The sequence below is a fragment of the Polypterus senegalus genome, chromosome 12, assembly GCF_016835505.1.
Source record: "Polypterus senegalus isolate Bchr_013 chromosome 12, ASM1683550v1, whole genome shotgun sequence".
NCBI lineage: Eukaryota > Metazoa > Chordata > Cladistia > Polypteriformes > Polypteridae > Polypterus > Polypterus senegalus.
This window is the reverse complement of record NC_053165.1, coordinates 71,484,625-71,503,879: the sequence shown is the minus strand read 5'-3', so window position 1 is coordinate 71,503,879 and position 19,255 is coordinate 71,484,625. Positions and strand designations below refer to the sequence as shown.

General features: G+C 41.1%; 1 protein-coding gene and 2 long non-coding RNA genes across 4 annotated transcripts in view; 1 reads left to right on the top strand and 2 right to left on the bottom strand.

The window, feature by feature from the left end:
* The window catches only part of rpl6 (ribosomal protein L6), a 21,755-nt gene extending 6,381 nt beyond the window's left edge, over window positions 1-15,374 (bottom strand). The window contains exons 1-2 of the mRNA XM_039772205.1: window positions 15,368-15,374; window positions 12,617-12,620 (exon numbers count right to left, since the gene is read on the bottom strand). Of these exons, the coding sequence (XP_039628139.1) occupies window positions 12,617-12,618 (2 nt within the window). The 5' untranslated portion in view covers window positions 12,619-12,620; window positions 15,368-15,374. The remainder of the gene's footprint in view (window positions 1-12,616; window positions 12,621-15,367) is intronic.
* On the bottom strand, window positions 1,557-9,561 carry LOC120540987. Its single transcript, XR_005635916.1, has 3 exons — window positions 9,322-9,561; window positions 2,366-2,412; window positions 1,557-1,625 (listed from the first exon to the last, which is right to left on the bottom strand). It is a non-coding gene; the product is annotated as an uncharacterized LOC120540987 (long non-coding RNA).
* LOC120540988 lies at window positions 13,543-16,698 on the top strand. Of its 2 annotated transcripts, XR_005635918.1 has the most exons (5): window positions 13,543-13,624; window positions 15,529-15,617; window positions 15,758-15,860; window positions 16,015-16,130; window positions 16,260-16,698. It is a non-coding gene; the product is annotated as an uncharacterized LOC120540988 (long non-coding RNA). The 2 variants fall into 2 exon arrangements; XR_005635917.1 differs by having other exon boundaries at window positions 16,015-16,698.
* Window positions 16,699-19,255: the final 2,557 nt, after the last annotated feature.

Below are 19,255 nucleotides of genomic sequence, written 5' to 3'. Positions count from 1 at the left end.
GCTACGGCAAGAAGTTCATCATTCTGACAGGCAGAGGCAAATCAGACTCCTGCGTTTACAGAGCCACACAGGAGAACACAAGCAGACAAATAAGAGAAACACCTACAAATGTACACAAATATACAGGATGTACGGCTCTGAGGCAAAGTTGAGGCCCTTTTCTTTTGTCACATTGTGTTATATTGGAGTCTTTCATTCAAACATATCACAAATATTTATAGATGCTGCCTTTTTGTAACAATGAATACGATAATACGTATCTGTTATATGCCTTTTGGTATGGGATTTGTAAAAGAAGTATTAATGTGTGTGATGCGCCATCTGTTGGAATGACAAATACAATGCATTTTATTACTACAAATGTTTGTGATGCACCCTCTGTTGGAAAGACAAAAGCAATTCATGTTTCTGTTATATGCCTTTTGCTATGGAATTTGTAAAAGCAATAAGAATGTGTGTGATGCGTCATCTGTTGGAATGAAAAATACAATGCATATGTTTCTGTTATATGCCTTTTGGTATGGGATTCATAAAAGAAGTATTAATGTTTCTGAATGACAAATACAACCCATTTTATTACTACAAATGTTTGTGATGCACTATCTGTTGGAATAAAAAATTGAATGCATTCGATTTTTACATGTATTTCAACCCCAGTATGTCTGCCTTCTTGCAAAAGCCGAACTTGACCTGACCAGAGACGGTGGCCCAGATGGTAGCCATGGGACACCAAGACAGATAAGAGCCAAGGTGAATGCAAACCTGAAAACGCACAAGAAAGGTAGGTAGGAGTGCAAAGTGAGGACTCCCTTCATGACTACCTAATGCCAGACCCCTGGGGGTCATGTGATCCAGAATCATGACAGCTTGTAAGACCACCATCCTCACGGTGCATTACTGGAAGCCAGCTTGAAGGCCACAGAATGTGTTATGTTTGTTTTTGAGCCACCCTGTTTTTATTATTCCAGTTATTAACAGTACATTAGCTGACAGAAGCTTCAGCGTATTTAAGTGTTTAAGTGGGCTTCAAGTGGACCCTCTACTTCCCCAAATGACCTCAGGACAATGTGTTAAGTTGAATGGAGACTTCAAAGTGGCCCGCTGCCTCTGAGTGTGTGGCAGTGCCAGGCATTCTTATTGCAATAATCCTTTAATATCTCTGAGGCTTTCATCGTCTCTTTTGAGCAAATCAGTGATAAGAAAGGACCACACAGGAGAATGAAGGTAAGGTCCACATCTGAGCAGCGACACCTGGTAATCATTGTGACGGAACATGACAGTCTGCCATGTGCCTCTGTCACATCAAAGTTAAGAAAGCCACTGTAGTCTGAAACTGTGGCACAAGACTTGAAATCTGATGGCATTGGGGACACCAGATAGCCGCTCAAAAGAACAGAACGATCGACGGCTCAGATGGATTCTCATGTTTTATAGGATTAAGTCAAAGCAAATCTAATCAACACGAAATGATGTGAAGAACATCAGAAGTGAAAACAACCCCACAGTTGGCGAATTAAACTCCCTCACAATCCCAGAAGATGTCAAGGATCAGTTCACTTACCTCTGGGGTCTGGATTAGGTTCTGGAAAGCGGCGTAAACAATGATGCCTCCGGCTCCAGCAATGCTGAAAATGAGAAGGCGTTAAAGATCATTACTTATGGGCACAGTGGAACATAGTGACCAACCTTTTACTGCCCTCCACCTGCTTTACTCTACTGTCATCAATAGGGTGCCACCTCAGACCAAAGGTGGTTACTCTGAATGAGCTCAAAAACGGTGAAGACCACCACAGCTCCACAACTGGGATGAAAATAAAACTTCTGAGCAGGTGACCTGCAGGGCAAAAGGACGGGCAGACAGACAGACCTGTGAAAGGTGCTCTGTGACAGACAGACAGGTAGGTAGAATATGAATGGCACCATATAAGACAAAGACACACAAATAGACAACACTGTATAACAGGTGGACAGACACAAAGGCGTCACTTTATAACAGATAGACATTATAGAACAGGTGGACAGACAGACAGTACCATGTTAGAGATGGATGGACATACAGAGAGAGTCAGCACTATATCATAGATGGACAGACAGACACTATACAACAGATGGTCTGACAAAGAGGTAACACTGTATACCCAATGGACAGACAGACAGACACTATATAAGAGATCTAGAGCAGTATATAACCAATGAGCAGACAGACAGACAGACAGACACTATATAATAGACAGACAGAACTCTAACACCGTCGGACAGACAGACACTATCAAATTGAGAAACAGATAAGGCCCACAGACAGACAGATATATAACGTACATATTGTCTGTAAGGCACTATATACAGTATGACAGACAGGCTTTACCTCAACAGGGCCATGAAGAACTGGATCCATCGGACGGCTTCGTGCACCTACAACAGGAGTGGATTTTCTCAGTTAGTAATGGATGCCCACACACCCCCCTAAAGCTGCTTCTGTTCTGGATGCACCTTGAAACGCCAAAGATGAACCGAGTTGTGGAGATGAAGAAAAAAGAAAAGACATTCATGGAGATTTTGCTCTTGGGGATTCCAAACAGAAACCTAAAAACCAACGACCACACTGCACTGTGGTATTAAGCCCTTCATGTATGGCATCAGTCCACAAGTGTGCCACACGGCCAAGTGACATTTACCGACACCACGCCCTGTCATTTCTGTCACCTTCACCTTTACTGGAAGGCGGACACATCTTGAATGTCGTTACCGTTTTATTTTATCGATGCTTAGTAAGATTCAAGCTGCAGATCAGTTCTTTGTTCGTCCATCCTGCAGAAGTCACACAGATCGGACATTTTTAGATTAGTGGGAGCAGCAAACAAGCGCATGGAAGCCCCCATCGGATGAAGGCCACCGTTAAATCAGAGTCAGACACATGAACTGTGTGTGGATGTGCGCAGCGCCCCGGACTCACCGCGTTGGTCTCTATTTCACGTTACAAACCGCGATGACCTGCGTGGTCAACTCAGCGTGCCGATGGACTGAAAGTGAGGGGGGTGGCGTTACGAATGTCACCTGTGGGCTCAGCTACTTGTCGCTTGTTTCTTCCGAGACTCCTCTTTTCAGACAAACTGACCACCACCCCCGGTTTTGACGATACGCCCCCTCAACAAGCAGCATTGTTATTTTTTGCCATTATAAGTTGGCGATTTTGCGGATGCCCTGAATGGAAAAGACGGTGAAGGAGCACGGAGCCCGCATGGCGCTGCTGCTCACGGAGGTCTATCAGGTTTTGTACATGGAGGGCACATGCAGGATAAAAGCCCCATAATGGATTTGGATCTTTGGCAAACCAAATTTGAAAAGTCAAACCAAAAAATAGATAAATAAATAAATAAAAATGCGGATATGAGCCGAAAAGCGGAACGGAGGCGGTGAGGTCTGATAAGACGGAGTTCTGAAACTTGAACGTAACTAACTGTTGAAATAAAAAAACGCCATGAGCTTTAAAGTTTAAGGTCAGCTTGTGGTCCACTGGTTTAAGTGGGTTGGTAAGGGGGCACTTAGATGCCCAACTTCTAAAGCGTGCCATACCTGAGAAGTGCCATCAGCCTTTATTCAGGGCCTCCTAAGCTTTGAGTTCCTTCCACTGTTTTACTCACTAAATACTCTCCGCCACTCGACCAGACGGGTGCTGATGGCACAAACTAAACTGTGCTGCACCATTAAGTGGCAATGCCCGGTCCTGGCAGGAGCTGGCACTATGAAATATTCGGACATTTCTGTGCACAAGGATGTAAAGAAAGACCCTCCAATGGGTAATCTGTCTCCGGGTAACCGCTGTGTAACGCAATCAGTTGGAGTTGTGCTGAAGAGGCCCACCTGGCACCTGACCTTCAGACCCACCACATGCCCTCCTCTGCACGGAGCTTTTTGCATGGACGCCGTTTTCAGTTACCTCTTCAGTTTCAGCTAAGAATTCCACAGCACCTTAAACTTGAGCATCTGCCATTAAGAAGAATCAGATTCTGTTGCAAGGTTCAGAAGTGAAGTAAAAAGCCAACAAAACGGGTTCACCCATTCACCATGCACCCACCTACCAGGCCTACTGAAAGAAGGAGCTGAGACTGGCAGCAACCTGCCCGTCAGACATGGAGAGAACATGCAAACCACACAGAGAGTCCCACACCCTCCTATAAACACGGCGGCCCTGAAACGGCACTCTGATAAATTAAGGAGCCACAGGAGTTCCTCAGAATGAGGGGGACACCATTTTTAGTTTCCCTTCCACATGACGGCTCCATTAGCCCATTCAGATCTGTGTTGTGCTCCCCTAAATTACCGAGGACAGTGGGCAGCAGAGGTTTGCAATCCCAGTGGGCTCCTGATTTTAGCAGGTAGAGCTTCTCGCTGCCCACAGTCATACAGGCCAAGTTCGGGTTTACTTCATCTGTTAGTCCAGGAAATTCCATAAAGATTTCTGTCTTGTTCACATATCATTGTGGACCTTTTTGAAAGCCCAAAGATTCATTTGCAAGTATCCCTTGCAAGAATAACATGTCTGTTTGCCAAGCAAGGGTTCAAACAAGGAGCCACACATCCCAGCACCCTGCTATGTGAGGACCAGCATTGTGTGCTTCGTTTCTGCTTTATATTTGAAAAGGTCTCTTTGGGCAAAGCAGAAATCTTCATGGCGTAGTAGGCAGGATACTAATGCATCAAGGAAAACCCTGAAAACATAGGCAGCGCTAGTGTATGTAAGGGAGGGTCCTTCTAAAAATCAGGGCATTTCACAAATCTGTTATCATCTAATGGCGGCCCCCGTTACGGATCTAAAGCAGAGGGTCTTCTTGGAACCTTCATGCGGATGAGTCGTTTGGAAACCAAAAATGGCATCGCTCTGAAGAACCATTTTACTTTTTAAGAGTCTACCGGAGCTGGGATTTGAACCCAGAACTTGGTGTTTGGAGAAAATCTTCATTTGTGCCCGGCAATGCAAATGCATTTAATGCAAATAAGTAACAATAAAAAAAAACCACAACAACAATGGCTATGATAATAATGACAATAGTATCAACAACATCATGGTTATAACAACAATATGAACTGGCGCCTGTCCATTTTGGTTCCTGCTTTGTGCCCTGCAACCCTCCCTTGGATAAGTGGATTAAAAAAATTGGGAGTAATAATTTGACACTGCCACAAATCATGTTAATATAATAATAATATTGTATGAATTTCAAATGCAAATGAATGTTCCTAAAAGACTGGGGGAGCGTGTGCGCTGATAGCGTGTCGACCCTTAAAAATGACACTTCTTTAATGGCATTTAACTGGGTGGTGTGGGTCCACAATGAACCATCAGTTCACAGAGAAGCATTTCACGCTGTGAGGTTCTTTGGGCTTTGAAAAGCTTCTGTGGACAAAACAGAAATGTTAACGGTGTAGTAGGCAGGATCAAGAAACGCCTGAAGTCAGTCTGTGTGATCATCGCATGCAGCGAGAGTCCTTCCAAAATCGGGAACCCACTGGGACTTCACAAATGTGTTGCAATCTGTCGACAGACCCAGTTATGAATCGAAATGCAGGAAAGGTTCTTTCTGGAACTTTCATGTGGATGAGTCTTTCGAGAACCAAAAATGGAGCTCGGGCTCCTTTACTTTTGCGGGTTTACCGGAGCTGGGGTTTGAGCCCAAAACTCAAACAGCCATCCCAATGTTTAGAAAAAATTCTTCATAAACAATAAAAATGACCACAACAACACTAGGAATGATAATAACAAGAGTAACAATAATGACAATAACATTCATAATGACTGGCGCCCCCTACACTGTTGTTCCTGCTTTGCACCCGATGACTGCTGCCATGGGCCCCAGCTGCCCTGCAACTCTGCCTTGGATTAGCGTGTTAATATAATTGATGGAATAAGAACAACTACTTTACCACTCAGGATTTCATTCTGACAATATTGCATGCACCTTGATTGCAATGAAATGTCTGTACGTTCTTAAATGGCGTTGAACTGGTTTGTGTGGTTCCTCATTGAGCCGCTCATTTCACTCTGTGAGGAGTCTCTGCAGTGGAAGCTGCGCAGGTCTTTGGGTTTTGAAAAGGTTCCTGACACGTGTAGCGGCTCAGGCTTTATGAGGTTGTGGGGCTCAAATCCTGCTACTGACACCAGTGTGAGACCCTGAGCAGGTCATCACTACACCTGCATGCGCTCCTGTTGGGGAAAAAGGAAAAAATAAAATGGAACCGCCATCTCCCTCTCTCACAAGTGGCGTCGGACAAATAATCTGCAACAATAACGTGGACAACACGGAAATCTTTAATGTGTAGTGCAGGACACCAAGAGACCTGAGCCGGGGTTACTCACCTTTTTTTACAAATTAATTATCTATTTGTTTATTGTTATGATTATTATTAATATAATAAATAGTAATTCATATTAATTATTAATCATGTTTACGATGATTTTTTTTATTACAAATGGCCCCCTGGAGACAAAAAAAGTCCTATCTACACTCATAATAAACAAACTATTTGGTGCGTTTGATTTATGTATTAAATTTATGTTACTTTAAATCAAATAGTTATGTTAACTGGCATTACTGACCTGACCTCTCTAGTTCCCTTGCCTTAAATGTGCTGGCTGTCACACTAACACAATTCATTTATGGTTAAACAAAACAATTTGATTAGTTTATTTCAATAGAAGCATAATCCGCCTCCGGGATTGTTGTCACTACACAATTATGTTCATCTGACTCAAAATTAATTACTTTAACCAAAGAAAAAAAATACCGCCGCCGTATTCAGGGCTAAGAGAGTTGGAAGAAGACGGAAAACTTAAAATTAATCAGTTTTGATTTACAGGACCATCCCAGATTTGCATAAAGCCTGCTATTTTGCATAAAGCCCCGCCCCTTTAGTTGAAACTTCGCGGGCTCTCTGTATTTTAGAATATTCACATATAAAGTTAAAGAGTTTTAGTGCTTTGATTTTTTTCCCCCGAATGCCATGCTATGATAGCCGATTTCTGAGACTTTTTTGGACACACGTTGCCCACCCTACCACCTTTTTCTTTTTTATAATTATAATATAATTAATCTTACGATTACATGCAAACCGCAATCAGCCGAAACTGAATTTAATAATAAAAAACCTACAAGCTTATTAAGCCTTTTGTGTTCTGTGTATTTATTAAATCGCACCACCGTCGACAGGTTTTATGCTTATGTAGTGAAATAAGGTTTTATTTGGATCGACTTTATAAAATATGAATCCTCAACTAAAAAAATGTTTAATAATCGTATGGAATTTAAGGTTAATCCCTGCAACCCTAACGCTACTTTAATTGTACATAAAGACATCCATTTAATTTACCTTCACTGTGTTATGTTTTCTGAAAACAAAGCGAACGAGTCGACATAAAAAGAACCGTTTATTTTCAGATTAAAAATAATAACACATTTTATTTATATAGCGCCTTTCCCATAGTCAGATAAACTTTATTAATCTCAAGGGAAATTCAGATGCATACAGCAGCTTAAAAACAAAAAAAGATACAGACTCACAGAACGACTAATGCAGCCAAATCGATCAATCGATCGAGAAAGAAAGAAAGAAAGAAAGAAAGAAAGAAAGAAAGAAAGAAAGAAAGAAAGAAAGAAGTTGGAACCACAGTGCCCTCGACTGAGTTAAGTTTTTTTTTTTTTTTGTCTGAGTGTATGTAAAAGTTATTTCTAAAATCTTCCCGAGGATGGGTCTTTAAAATGGTGCCCCCCAGGTCATGTTTCACAGCGGACCACCGCTTCAAATTGTGTTAGCACAGGTTCTACAGAAAGACAAAGATTGTTCGATTCGATGTCTAAAACGAGTATCAGGTGGCTCCCTTTAATTCCCCCCCTAGTCAGGACTTTCTCGACATTAGAACCGTCATGTTAGCTAATGTGTTTATCATCGCCGGCCGCACAGTTTTTGTTAAACAGATTTTCTGATCGCATAACGTGTGAACCGCAAAAGAAAGAAAAAAAAAACCAACTGATTATTCAGTGAAGGTGTGAATCTCTGAAAATAAGTCCTGCTCCTTTAGCTGTCAGGCTCCTATTACTTTATGCTTACTTACATTTAATAAAATCAACCTTTTTTTCTTTAAAATAGTTTATTATCGAGTATTCTAATAATTGAGCTATGGGGACAACTACCACACCTGACCTGGCAGACCCGAACACAAACGGGCAAACGATCATTTGAATGGCGCTATATGTAAAATTCACCAGCCGTGAAGTCACTTGGGTCGCTATGTCGAATTTTAAAAGCGTCCTTCATTCTCCAGTAGAAGGCTAAATCCGTGCAGATTATTAACGAGTGTTTTATTAGACAAAGATGAACCATCGTACTGCTGCCTAGCGAATCTCAAATTAATAACCCTGAAAACGAGTTGTTTTTAACACGGTCTGAAATCTCAGATATGGAGATAAAAGTAACACCCTATAGGCTAACTAGCATTAAGTTAAATTACTACAGACGTTCTGTTCGCATCGCACCCGGTATTTTTAAAGGCAGAAGGAGCGCGCAGGTACGCCATGCCGGCTTCGCGACACTCCTGTCTAATCTCCTTATCGGCAGAAGCTCTGACGTCTGGCGTGGAATTAAAAACAACAAGCAGGACACGCGATGGGCACATGAGCTTATATAAATACATAAATAAAACAAATTATTGGTATGCACGAGGAAAGAACTAGAAAGGGTCTGTCTGGCAAGCAGGGCGGCTCAGTCGATGTGTCTAGAATGGCTGTTCACTAAACGGTCAGCCGTCTTGCTGCTTTACACGCCAACCTCCTTTTTTAACACCTGCGTAGCAATCGAAAGTAACACACAGCAGCGGAGCTGTAAAGGAGCACAGATAAGGCTACCCCTTTCTGTCGTTTATTGTGCCAAGAGTGCATAAAGAGGACACCTTTCCCGAGGTTCAATATAGAAAACAGACTTAAATCGTCCATCTTTTCACTCACGAAATATATGACAGTGGCGGAAAGCCGGTAGGTCACCAAAACCAGGACGGGACACCAGACTTAACGGGGCGGGGTGGCGGTGTGTGTGGATGGGCTATGCAGTTTTGAGTTCCGCTGTTTTATTAAAGAGCGCAGTGCGGTGTCACGAGTGGGCACTCGACTCGCGAAGGGCAGGCGGCCACATTCGTCCATATTTAATAAGTGGGTATGAGATGAGTAAGTCCAACACTGGACTGCACACACGTCCACGAGTAAGTAAGCAAGTGGCTGCGATTCTCTACATCTGAATATTCACAAGGCTACAAGGCATCGAGAAAGTACCTACCTCGGACCAGTCAGATTCCAGACCCGTCAAGTTCTCCACTTGCACGGGGACAAAGTCTTCCATTGAAAATGTCATTCTGCCCAAACTGATATTCATGGGTGTGAGAAAGAAAAGTAAAATAAATAAAAGTAGCCTTATCCCGTTGTACAACGCCGCGACCGTTTGCGCCCTTCGCGCTCAGCTGCGACCCGCTTTGTGGCGAGCAGAGCCGCTCGGCCGCCTTCTTTATCTATCGGCGCGCCTCTCCCGCGCCCCCTAGTGGGCTGGCCGGACTCAGGTGTGACTCGGCGCTCGTTCGCTCGCCTTCTCCGCCACCTGCCCGCGCTCAGGTGACACTGGGACTTTGGGGACAGGCTTTTGATCAGGAAGTCGCCGCTTTTATTTTTTTTCCTCATAAAAGCTGGGAGGAGTTCGGCCACTTAAAGCCTCTGCTATATTTAGCTTAATGGTGAATTAAGCTATTGTGAGGATATCAGAGTAGGCAAGGAAAACACTCATTAGTGGTAAAAGATAATATCTTGTACTAAGGAGAGGTATGTTACTTTAAGTAATGCTGCAGTTTGATTATTATGGGATGCTGCTATAAATTATGGAAAAAAAAAAAGATGTCGGAATGGTTTAAGAAGCCACGTGAGGGAGAGTGATAATATCAAACAGATACAAAGAACGTCTGCTATTAAAATAAAAGTAAACATGAAAGTGGATTATTGGTATACACAGCTACAGCGGCTACTAAAACAGCAGCAACGCTTCTTTTATCACCCATTTTGCTTTCCTAATAGAAATAATTTAGAAATAGTGGTGTGGTTTGGTAGCTGAATTTCAAACACTTGCTGAACTCAAGCGAAATAAGAAGAAAACACGCAGACTTCGGGTTCATGGCCGATGGTGGGGGTGGTGGGGGGGTTTTGGGGCGTTAGGGTTTGGGATTGCTGGGGTTTGGCTTGGGTTCGAGCAAAATGAAACAGATTAATGACTGCATTGGTACATTAATGCAAAATTGCCGTGAATTACTAATTCATCATATTACTTCAATATTCTTTCCCATTTATTCCGTTTCTCTTTTCATTATTACTTTATTAAACTAGTTTTCCTTTATACAGTCATTCAAGTATATTTCAGCATGTGTAGACTTCACTTACAAATTTGACAAGACTGGACCCCTCTCTTTAATTTTCCATTTTGTTAAATTCCACACACAAAAGCCAAAGCAAGTTGAAGTGAAAGGGGAGCTAAAGGTAAAATTAAAAAGACAAACAGTATGGTATTTGGTGGAATTAAAACTGAACTATACGGCTGACGCCATGCAGTGCTTTATGATTTTTTAAAGTCATTTCCATTACTTATTTAGCAATTTTATTTTTCTACCTCACTTTTTTTTTTTACCTTTAAAGCAGTTCTTGGAATATTACATTCTGAATCAGAGTTCCGGCCTTGCCCTATGCTTGTCGGGGCGACGCTGCTCGGGATATTGCGGCTTAGGAAGATGGAAAGACGGACGGACGGACATTCTGAATCTTCAACAGCACTGCTGCCTCAGGGGTCCCGTATGCTGAATTTGAACCCCTGGCCTGCTCACCACCTGAATGGAGTTAATTTGTCCTCCCTGTGTCTGTGTTGTGTTTTTTTTTTTTTTTGTTTTACTTCCTTCCCGTTACTTCTCTTTTACTGCATACCCAGATGTGTTCCGATTTGAGGCACCATTATCATGAACAACAGTTTATTTCTTGCATAACTTGCATAAACATTTTTAAAACATAGACACAAGGAATACATCAATGGGCTTTAACAGCCCCCTCAGCCTCGACCCTCAAAGGAGAAGAAGAAGAAGAAGATAATCAGCCCTGTGTGAGTGCGTGCGCGTGCGCGTGCCCGCTGGCTAGGCTGGCCCACTTTTGCTCCTGCTTTGGACTTGCTGCTGTCAGGATATCTATGGACCCCCGATTCATACGCTAAGCTGGTTTTAGAAGATAATGTTACGTGATGTTGTTCTGATTCTTGTTTCATTACATAATGACAAGCCAGACGACACAATGCGTTATGTCGTCACTTTGCCTCAAATAGTGAATGTGAACTTTTTAGCCAGGCAACGGAATTACAAGAGTTTCTCTTCGGGTTATGTCCACAATAATAAATAACAAGGTAAATACAACTAAGCAACACAATACACAATATAAAGGACACCATCACAACATTATATTACATTTTATTCGGGGTCGTAAAATGAGCAGCCAGAATTATAAAGAAAGAACTCTGTTTATAGATTGGAATAATATGGGGCAGCACTCTTTGTTTTATAGAGATACAGACAGATAGATATATATGCAAAGTACTATATAATAGATGCGTACATATAAACTGTATGTATGTATTACATATATTAACACAATTGTGCAAAGCACAATAATGATAGATGTGGAAGGCACTATATAAGAGATACATACATATGCAATGCACTTCATAATATATATCTATATAGCCTATAGATACAGTATGTAAGGCTCTATATAATAAATAGACAGATCTTTATGGGGGTCTTCGTGCTCATTTACGGACTTTCGGGTAGCAGTGGACTATAAAGCCAGTGGAGATTATACAGCCTGAGTCGGTCAGAGCATTAGGGACACCGTTTACAAAAGTCAATGGACCACTAGGGGTCTCCCGTACCCCCGGGTTATCTAAGTCTAGTAATACTGTTTACGTGCCGTCACCGCCGTGAACGAACGTTCATTTTGCGGTATATAAATAGCCAGCACCCACCGGTGGTCTAAGATTCATATTGACTACCAGCTATGGATACCGAGGGGCGCAGTCCCCACTTCCTCCTAAGTTTTTTTACATAGGCTTCTATCAGCACTGGTAGTTACAGGGGGCTTCTTGGAGTCTGAGAAGGGGCACAAACCTGCGTAGTAACTCGGGCCACCTCATGGGCGCAGGTGCTTAACGGTCCCGGTACGGTGGGAGATGGTAGAAAATTAATTCCACACGCATCAGTTACAGACATGATAAAGTACAAATACGCGATTCAGAAAACATGCAAACTATTTTCTATTTAAAATTGGACTTTATTAGAGAGTGATTATGAATAAAATACATATATAGAAGTCAAAGATACACAAAAAGATAAGAGATACATGAAAATATGTATATTGCGTAAACAGAAAAATCCAGTTCAACATTCATTAATCTCAGAGTCGGGGGTCTCTACGTCAGTTTAGTCCGTGAGTATTAAAAATGACGCCAGTTTCCTCCATGCTGTGTATTCCTTCAGGGTGGCCCCCAGATCTGATATGAGATCTGTATTATATAGCGCCTTTGCACGTCTGTGAAATTTGCGGCACGACGAGACATTCTTTATGAATATTGTCCCACCTCTGACTAGGTACTGTGTACACTTTGGTGACTCTTGGATTAATTTGGTTATTACGGAAAACTGAATTCATGAGGAATGACAAGTATCAGCTCTTCTGTATTATCTGCAATTTAAGAAATGAGTAACAGCATTACCATATTAAGACCCCCACGGGCTCCAGGGTGTCACACACATATTATTTACACTCTATGAACATCATAAAACAAGCTATAGGGTGGTGGTCCCTCTCTCTCTTTCTGGGAGTTTTAGGCCCACCGTCACTCCATCATCTCGGGGGGCGGCGATATTACATACAAGTAACCGCATCGCATAAGCATGACGAGTACATGGGAAAGCGCAACGTCTCGCTGACCCAGAAAAATGGCAGCATAACGTTTTTTCTTTTTTTTTTCTCACATACGCCAATCCTGTCCCGTTCGCTGCTGCTGCACTTAGACCGGAGGGTCGTCTTCTGTTGATCCGGATTATCTCGGGCGCACCGCAAGGGACCGTATTTGTACCCGGGGAGGAACTGCACTTTTTAAAGAAGCTATTTAAATAAATAAATCCATACATACATACATACCACTGTAAAAAATCCAAGAAAGGAAAATTTGTGGTTATGAAGAAAAAAATGTTGGTGCAACAATTGAGTTAAAAATGTTATCCTAAAACAGAAAAATGTGTTGAATAGATGAAAATGCAATAACTGCCATTCAACTTAAAATATTTTATTAAGTGAAATAATGTTTCTGTACTCAGTCAGCTTTGCAGGTCTGACAAAAAAATACATGTTTCGCTGAGCAAAATCCTGGTACTTTTCATCTACGGAGCATGCGCAAATCGAGGAGTAAATTCAAACATTCTGGATTTTTCCAAACAACGAACGGCACAATTTCTTTGCATTATTTTGTCAAAAGCATCGTTAAATGAATGGTCATACATTAACAGGTTAGTGAAGTTGTACATTTATGTGTAATTTTGTTCAGTAATGCAAATTCCATACTTTGTCCACTATTATTTTAACAATCAATAGCCTACTTTGAACGTTAACTTGGTCAGCAAGGTAAGTTATAGTTTTCAGTTTAGTTTTCCGTAAAGTTAATATTATTTGCTTACTCTTTTTAACACAGCTCTGCACCTCAGCAAAAATGTATCACTTTTATGATTACAATACAATTTATAACTAACTGTTGTCTGCTTTCAGCCTCATTTGTCATTTTCTAGTAAGCCGACATAAGCTTTTTTGCAAGCCCCTGTCCAAACCTCCGCTTTTTTCAGACTATTGTGTAGGTCTTTAATCGCTCCCTAGCGTAAGGTAAGGGACTTTGGTGGATTACTGGAAAGGTGCGTTTGGACTGCAGTGGTTTCCTGCGTTATTTTGGCATCTCCGTTAAATTCAGCAGTGAATGCGCAACACGCCAGTTCTGTTGTAAAGTCCGTCCTGTCACCGTGGAGGAGCGCAGTGCGTGTTCAGATGTGAAATGCTGTTTGTGCTGGGAATCTCCACGTGAAACTAGCATTTAATGTATCCTGCCAATCGCATGTGCGTTTTGTAAGCACTTTGGTATGGAGGAATATTTCGGAAGAAAAGTGGTGACCCTACGCTGCAGGGCTGCTCATACAGATCTGTGTCCTTTAATTCCTCGATTTGAACAAGCGAGGCAGGCAGCGTGCTTTCAAAAAACAGCAATGGAAAACGTAGGTAGTGCAGATTAAATACGCGCCCAGTATTTTATCTGCCCCCGAGGTATCGTCATGAATGTCAAAGTAGTGGCAGAGCTCCTAACACCAAAACACACTTCACTTGGCTTAACACGACTTCTGCACAAGGCAAACGACCAGCAAACCCACGCTGAAGAGCGCATGAAAACACAAACCCACCATCACCAGAAAGCAAAAAGACACGGAAAACGACATGAGAGCAAAAGTGTAACTAGATGATACAACAGTTATAGTTAATATATATATATATATATATTATTTTTTCTCTCCAGCCTTGGAGTTTTTTTTTGTTTTTTCTGTCCACCCTGGCCATCGGACCTCACTTATTCTATGTTAATTAATGTTGACATATGTTTATTTTTTATTGTGTCTTTTATTTTTCTATTCTTCATTTTGTAAAGCACTTTGAGCTACATTTTTTTGTATGAATATGTGCTATATAAATAAATGTTGATTGATTGATTGATTGTATAATACACATACAGTACGCACATGCATTAATGCAATTTCCTATGTATTGATAAGTGTTATAAGTGTGGTAATTACAATTTTAAAACTAGGTTGTTGGCTTTGCACATATTATTTGAGTGGTTATCCTTGCACACTGAGACAACTGAGGCAGGCCTTGGAAGCTTTTCCCATTTCATTTTTTTCTCCATATAATAAATCAATCAACTAACAAACAGTATAGTTAAAATTATGCATTTTGTAATTCTTTCAGTGAATTTTTGATTAATAATAATTCTTTGGTACAGATTTTACCTTACTTTGTTATATAGCTAGCAGATCTGACATTTCTTTGTATGGAAGTTGATTCATATTTATATTTGCTTTATTAAGAATAGCTTTCTAATTGATTAATGCATTTGTAATATGTATGACATTCTCAGCACATTGTAACACATCTATGCAGTACTCCAGTTGGATGTATTATCCAGTTTAAATGTAACACTGGGTGTGTCTGCCCAGGGCGAACTTTCACTTTAGTTTCTAACATTCTCTTGTCAGTGATCAGATTATAGTAAGCGCCACTGTGGTTTTAGTCTTGAGTCTTTATACCGTATGTAAATCTACTGTTTGAAAATCTTCTAAATACATCACTTTTTGTTTTGGTCGTGTTTTTATTTCAGATGTTTAATTCTCAACAAAACTCAATGCTGTGCTGCTATAGGGCAACAGGATCAGCCAACGTTATCCACAATTAAACAGCAATGGCCAGGTACAATTAGATTTCACATGTCACTTTAATGTCTTAAACACCGTTGGATTGTTTCTGCAGTTTATTAACTCAGTCCTCTCTCGCTGTCTTGCTTACACATTATGCCGAATTTCTATGCATAACCTGCGCTAATCATGAAGTTAGCACTCCTAACATCACTGGACACTTCTACTGTGGGCTTGCTTATGATGTTACAGAGCTCAAGAGCAAATGGAGAATCTACTAGAACAACAGGATCTACAGGTAGGCGATATATCTAAAGTAATTTAACTAATTTATTAATTTCAGAGTAATCTAGATGTTTCGTTTTAGCTTCAGCTTAGTATTATATGTGTATCAATCTCCTTTTCCTCCATTCATTGACCTCATCGTGTGTTGGTTTTCTTTTCTTTCACAGACCACAGACTTAACAGCGCACAGGAGAGACTCTGTTCTTCTGACTCTTCCCTTCTACCTAAGAGAGCTGCCCTCAATTTCAAAAACATCCTGCTAATTTGATTTCCTCATTTTGTGGTGCATCAGCTTGGCATTTTATGGGGAGGGGGGTTAACTTGCATTATCACGCAGAACTTGATATCTTCTTACAGTGTATGTGATACTCCAGACAATGAAGTGTCTCATTGTATTTCATATCTTTTGTAGAATTCTGCAAGGAACATTACGATGGGAATTTTAGAGTTGGTCAGGAATGGCGTCCCTCCAAGACTGCTGTCCACTGCAGTAAATGCTGTAATTGTCCTTGAAGAGGAGGTGGTTATGGAGAAGTTGGGAAACTTTACAAATGCCTTTACAATCCTGTTTGGCCCACTTTATGCTTTTAACACGAACTATCGCAAGGACCTTCAATACACATCTGCAGAAAGTGTTCCGGTACCTTGAAATTACTACACTGCTAGAGTGCAATCTCTAAAAAACGGACTATTTCCAAATGTAATATGATTTTCTTTGTGACACTTCCAATTAGTTTAGTCAGTTTGGGGACCTGCTTTTGAACAGAAAAAAAAAACGTCTTTGATTACTGTTTAAAAAAGAATTAGTTAAATGCAATTGACTGTTAAATAGTCTAAATAAGTCTCTCGATGGGCGGCACGGTGGCGCAGTGGTAGCGCTGCTGCCTCGCAGTTAGGAGACCCATAAGGGTTTGCTTCCCTGGTCCTCCCTGCGTGGAGTTTGCATGTTCTCCCCGTGTCTGCGTGGGTTTCCTCCAAAGACATGCCGGTTAGGTGGATTGGCGTTGCTAAATTGGCCCTAGTGTGTGCTTGGTGTGTGTTTGTGTGTGTCCTGCGGTGGGTTGGCACCCTGCCCAGGATTGGTTCCTGCCTTGTGCCCTGTGTTGGCTGGGATTGGCTCCAGCAGACCCCCGTGACCCTGTATTCGGATTCAGCGGGTTAGAAAATGGATGGATGGATGGAAGTCTCTCGATCTGCTCTTACATAAAGCATTCTTTCTGTGTAGTTTAAGTGCACAGTAATATTTCAGCTGCAAAGTTATCAATGTTGTTAATAATTTAAAAGGATGTGTCAATAAAACATTTTAAAGTATTTAGTTTTTGTCCTGCATTATTCAATAAATTCTGTATTAGTTTGAATTTGTAGAGCATACAATTTAGAGTTGGTTTAGTTTTGGGTACTGGCTTTGTAGGTAACTGAACTAAACAACAGTACTTAATACAACACAGAATATGGCGTTAGAACAACAAGCTGATCTGATGAGTGCCAAATATTTAACTGGCACAACGTATTATTGTTATTTGAGCCAACATGTCAACACAAATCAAAATAATCAATTCACACAACTTTAATTAGGTGAACTAACATTTTTGAGTGCAACAAGTCACTAGAAAATTTTAAAATTTGGAAAGGACAATTTTTTATTTTTACAGTGCACCTAAATAGATAAATAAAAAGATGCATAAACACACGATGGCCTGAACTCACAGCAGAATAACTAAAAAGGGAAGATTCTGATTGGGAAGTCACAGTGAGCCCCGACGTCGCGTTTCTTGACACACTTTTACTGTGTGATGGAGGGGATGTGCATCCTGTTCAGAGTGGGTCCTAAAACCGAGGCTGCCCTTTTACTTTGCCCGTGAATTCGGTGCACCACATTGGCCATCACAGACTTGTCAAATGTGTGAAGGATTTCAGTCCCACATGAAAGTAACTCGGTCTTCTACGAAACGAGCCTCTCATGAGACCAGTCCAACCTGTCATGTGGACCCCCGGACCACCTCGACGCACACTCCATGCACAGGGTCCGGGTTCGCACATCTGATGTGTCCTCGTCTTCAAAGGGCTCCCCTGTAACCTTGATACACAAGTGTATCCAGTCAAACATTCAGTCGTGTTATCAGCTTTTAAACGCTTGTGGCTTTGACTAATCCTGGAATTTCTGCATCCGACAGCCGAGGCCCCAACACAGACATTTGCCAATATCTTTCAACATTAAATAGAAGCTTCTAAAAACATTTGAGGCACATCACGTGCATTCCACATGCACACCTTATAGAACAAACACTTTCCTCACATATCTAAGAATGTAAAAGTACACACAGTTTGACGTGTGTGATCATTCTACATAGGAGGAGAAACAGTTCAGGGGAGAAATTGGCCAATGATGGAAAAAAGCAAACACTGTAAAAAAATCATCAACCAGTGTTTGGATTTTTATTGCCATGATCACCTACTTCCATTAGTCCAGTCGACCACCAACTTTAGGGCTCAGTTTCACATTTTTGCCTACAGTTATCACATTTAAATACCCCTCCATAACCCAATTATAAACAGATGTGTGTAACTGATGAGCCATCTGTTGGAATGACAAATGCAATGCATTTTATTACTAAAAATGTTTATGATACATCATCTGTCGGAATAATAAACAATGTGCTATGTGCCATTTGGTATGGGATCTATAAGCAGCATTAATGTTTGTGATGCACCATCTGTTGAAATGACAAATGCAGTGCCTATGTTTCTATTCTGTGTCATTTAGTATGGGACTTGTAAAAAGCTGTCTTAATGTTTGTAATGCGCTATCTGTTGGAATGACAAATACAATGCATTTTATTACTAAAAATATTTGTGATACGTCCATAATCTGTTGAAATGACAAATTAAATTAATGTCTCTGCTCTATACCATTTAGTACGGGATCTATAATAGCAGCGTTAATGTTTGTGATGTGCCATCTGTTAGAAAGACAAATGAAAGGCATACATTTCTGTTACATATCATTTAGGGATTTGTCTAAAGCAGTGCTAATGTTTGTGTTTGCACCATCTGTTGGAATTTCAAATGCAAAGGATTATTATAAATGTTCATGATGCACCATCTGTTGGCGTGACAGATACAATGCATATGTCTCTGTCCCTGCAAACCTTAGCATCTACAGTAGGGTTGCTGGCTCCCACAGCACTTGTGCTGGGTTTGTGTGTTCATGAGATAAATCAGAAAAGAGGTAGAAGAAGAAGAATAGAAGAAGATCTCAAAATTGTAGCAAGTGAATACAACAAAAACTTTGCTGAACGAGAAAACAGCCAAACCAGTGAATCGTCATGGCGCTCTGACGAAGCAGAATGGCTTTTATTTCGGGAGCAGAAGATGAAACAAGAACGGAGCAGAGGACACAAGATGGGT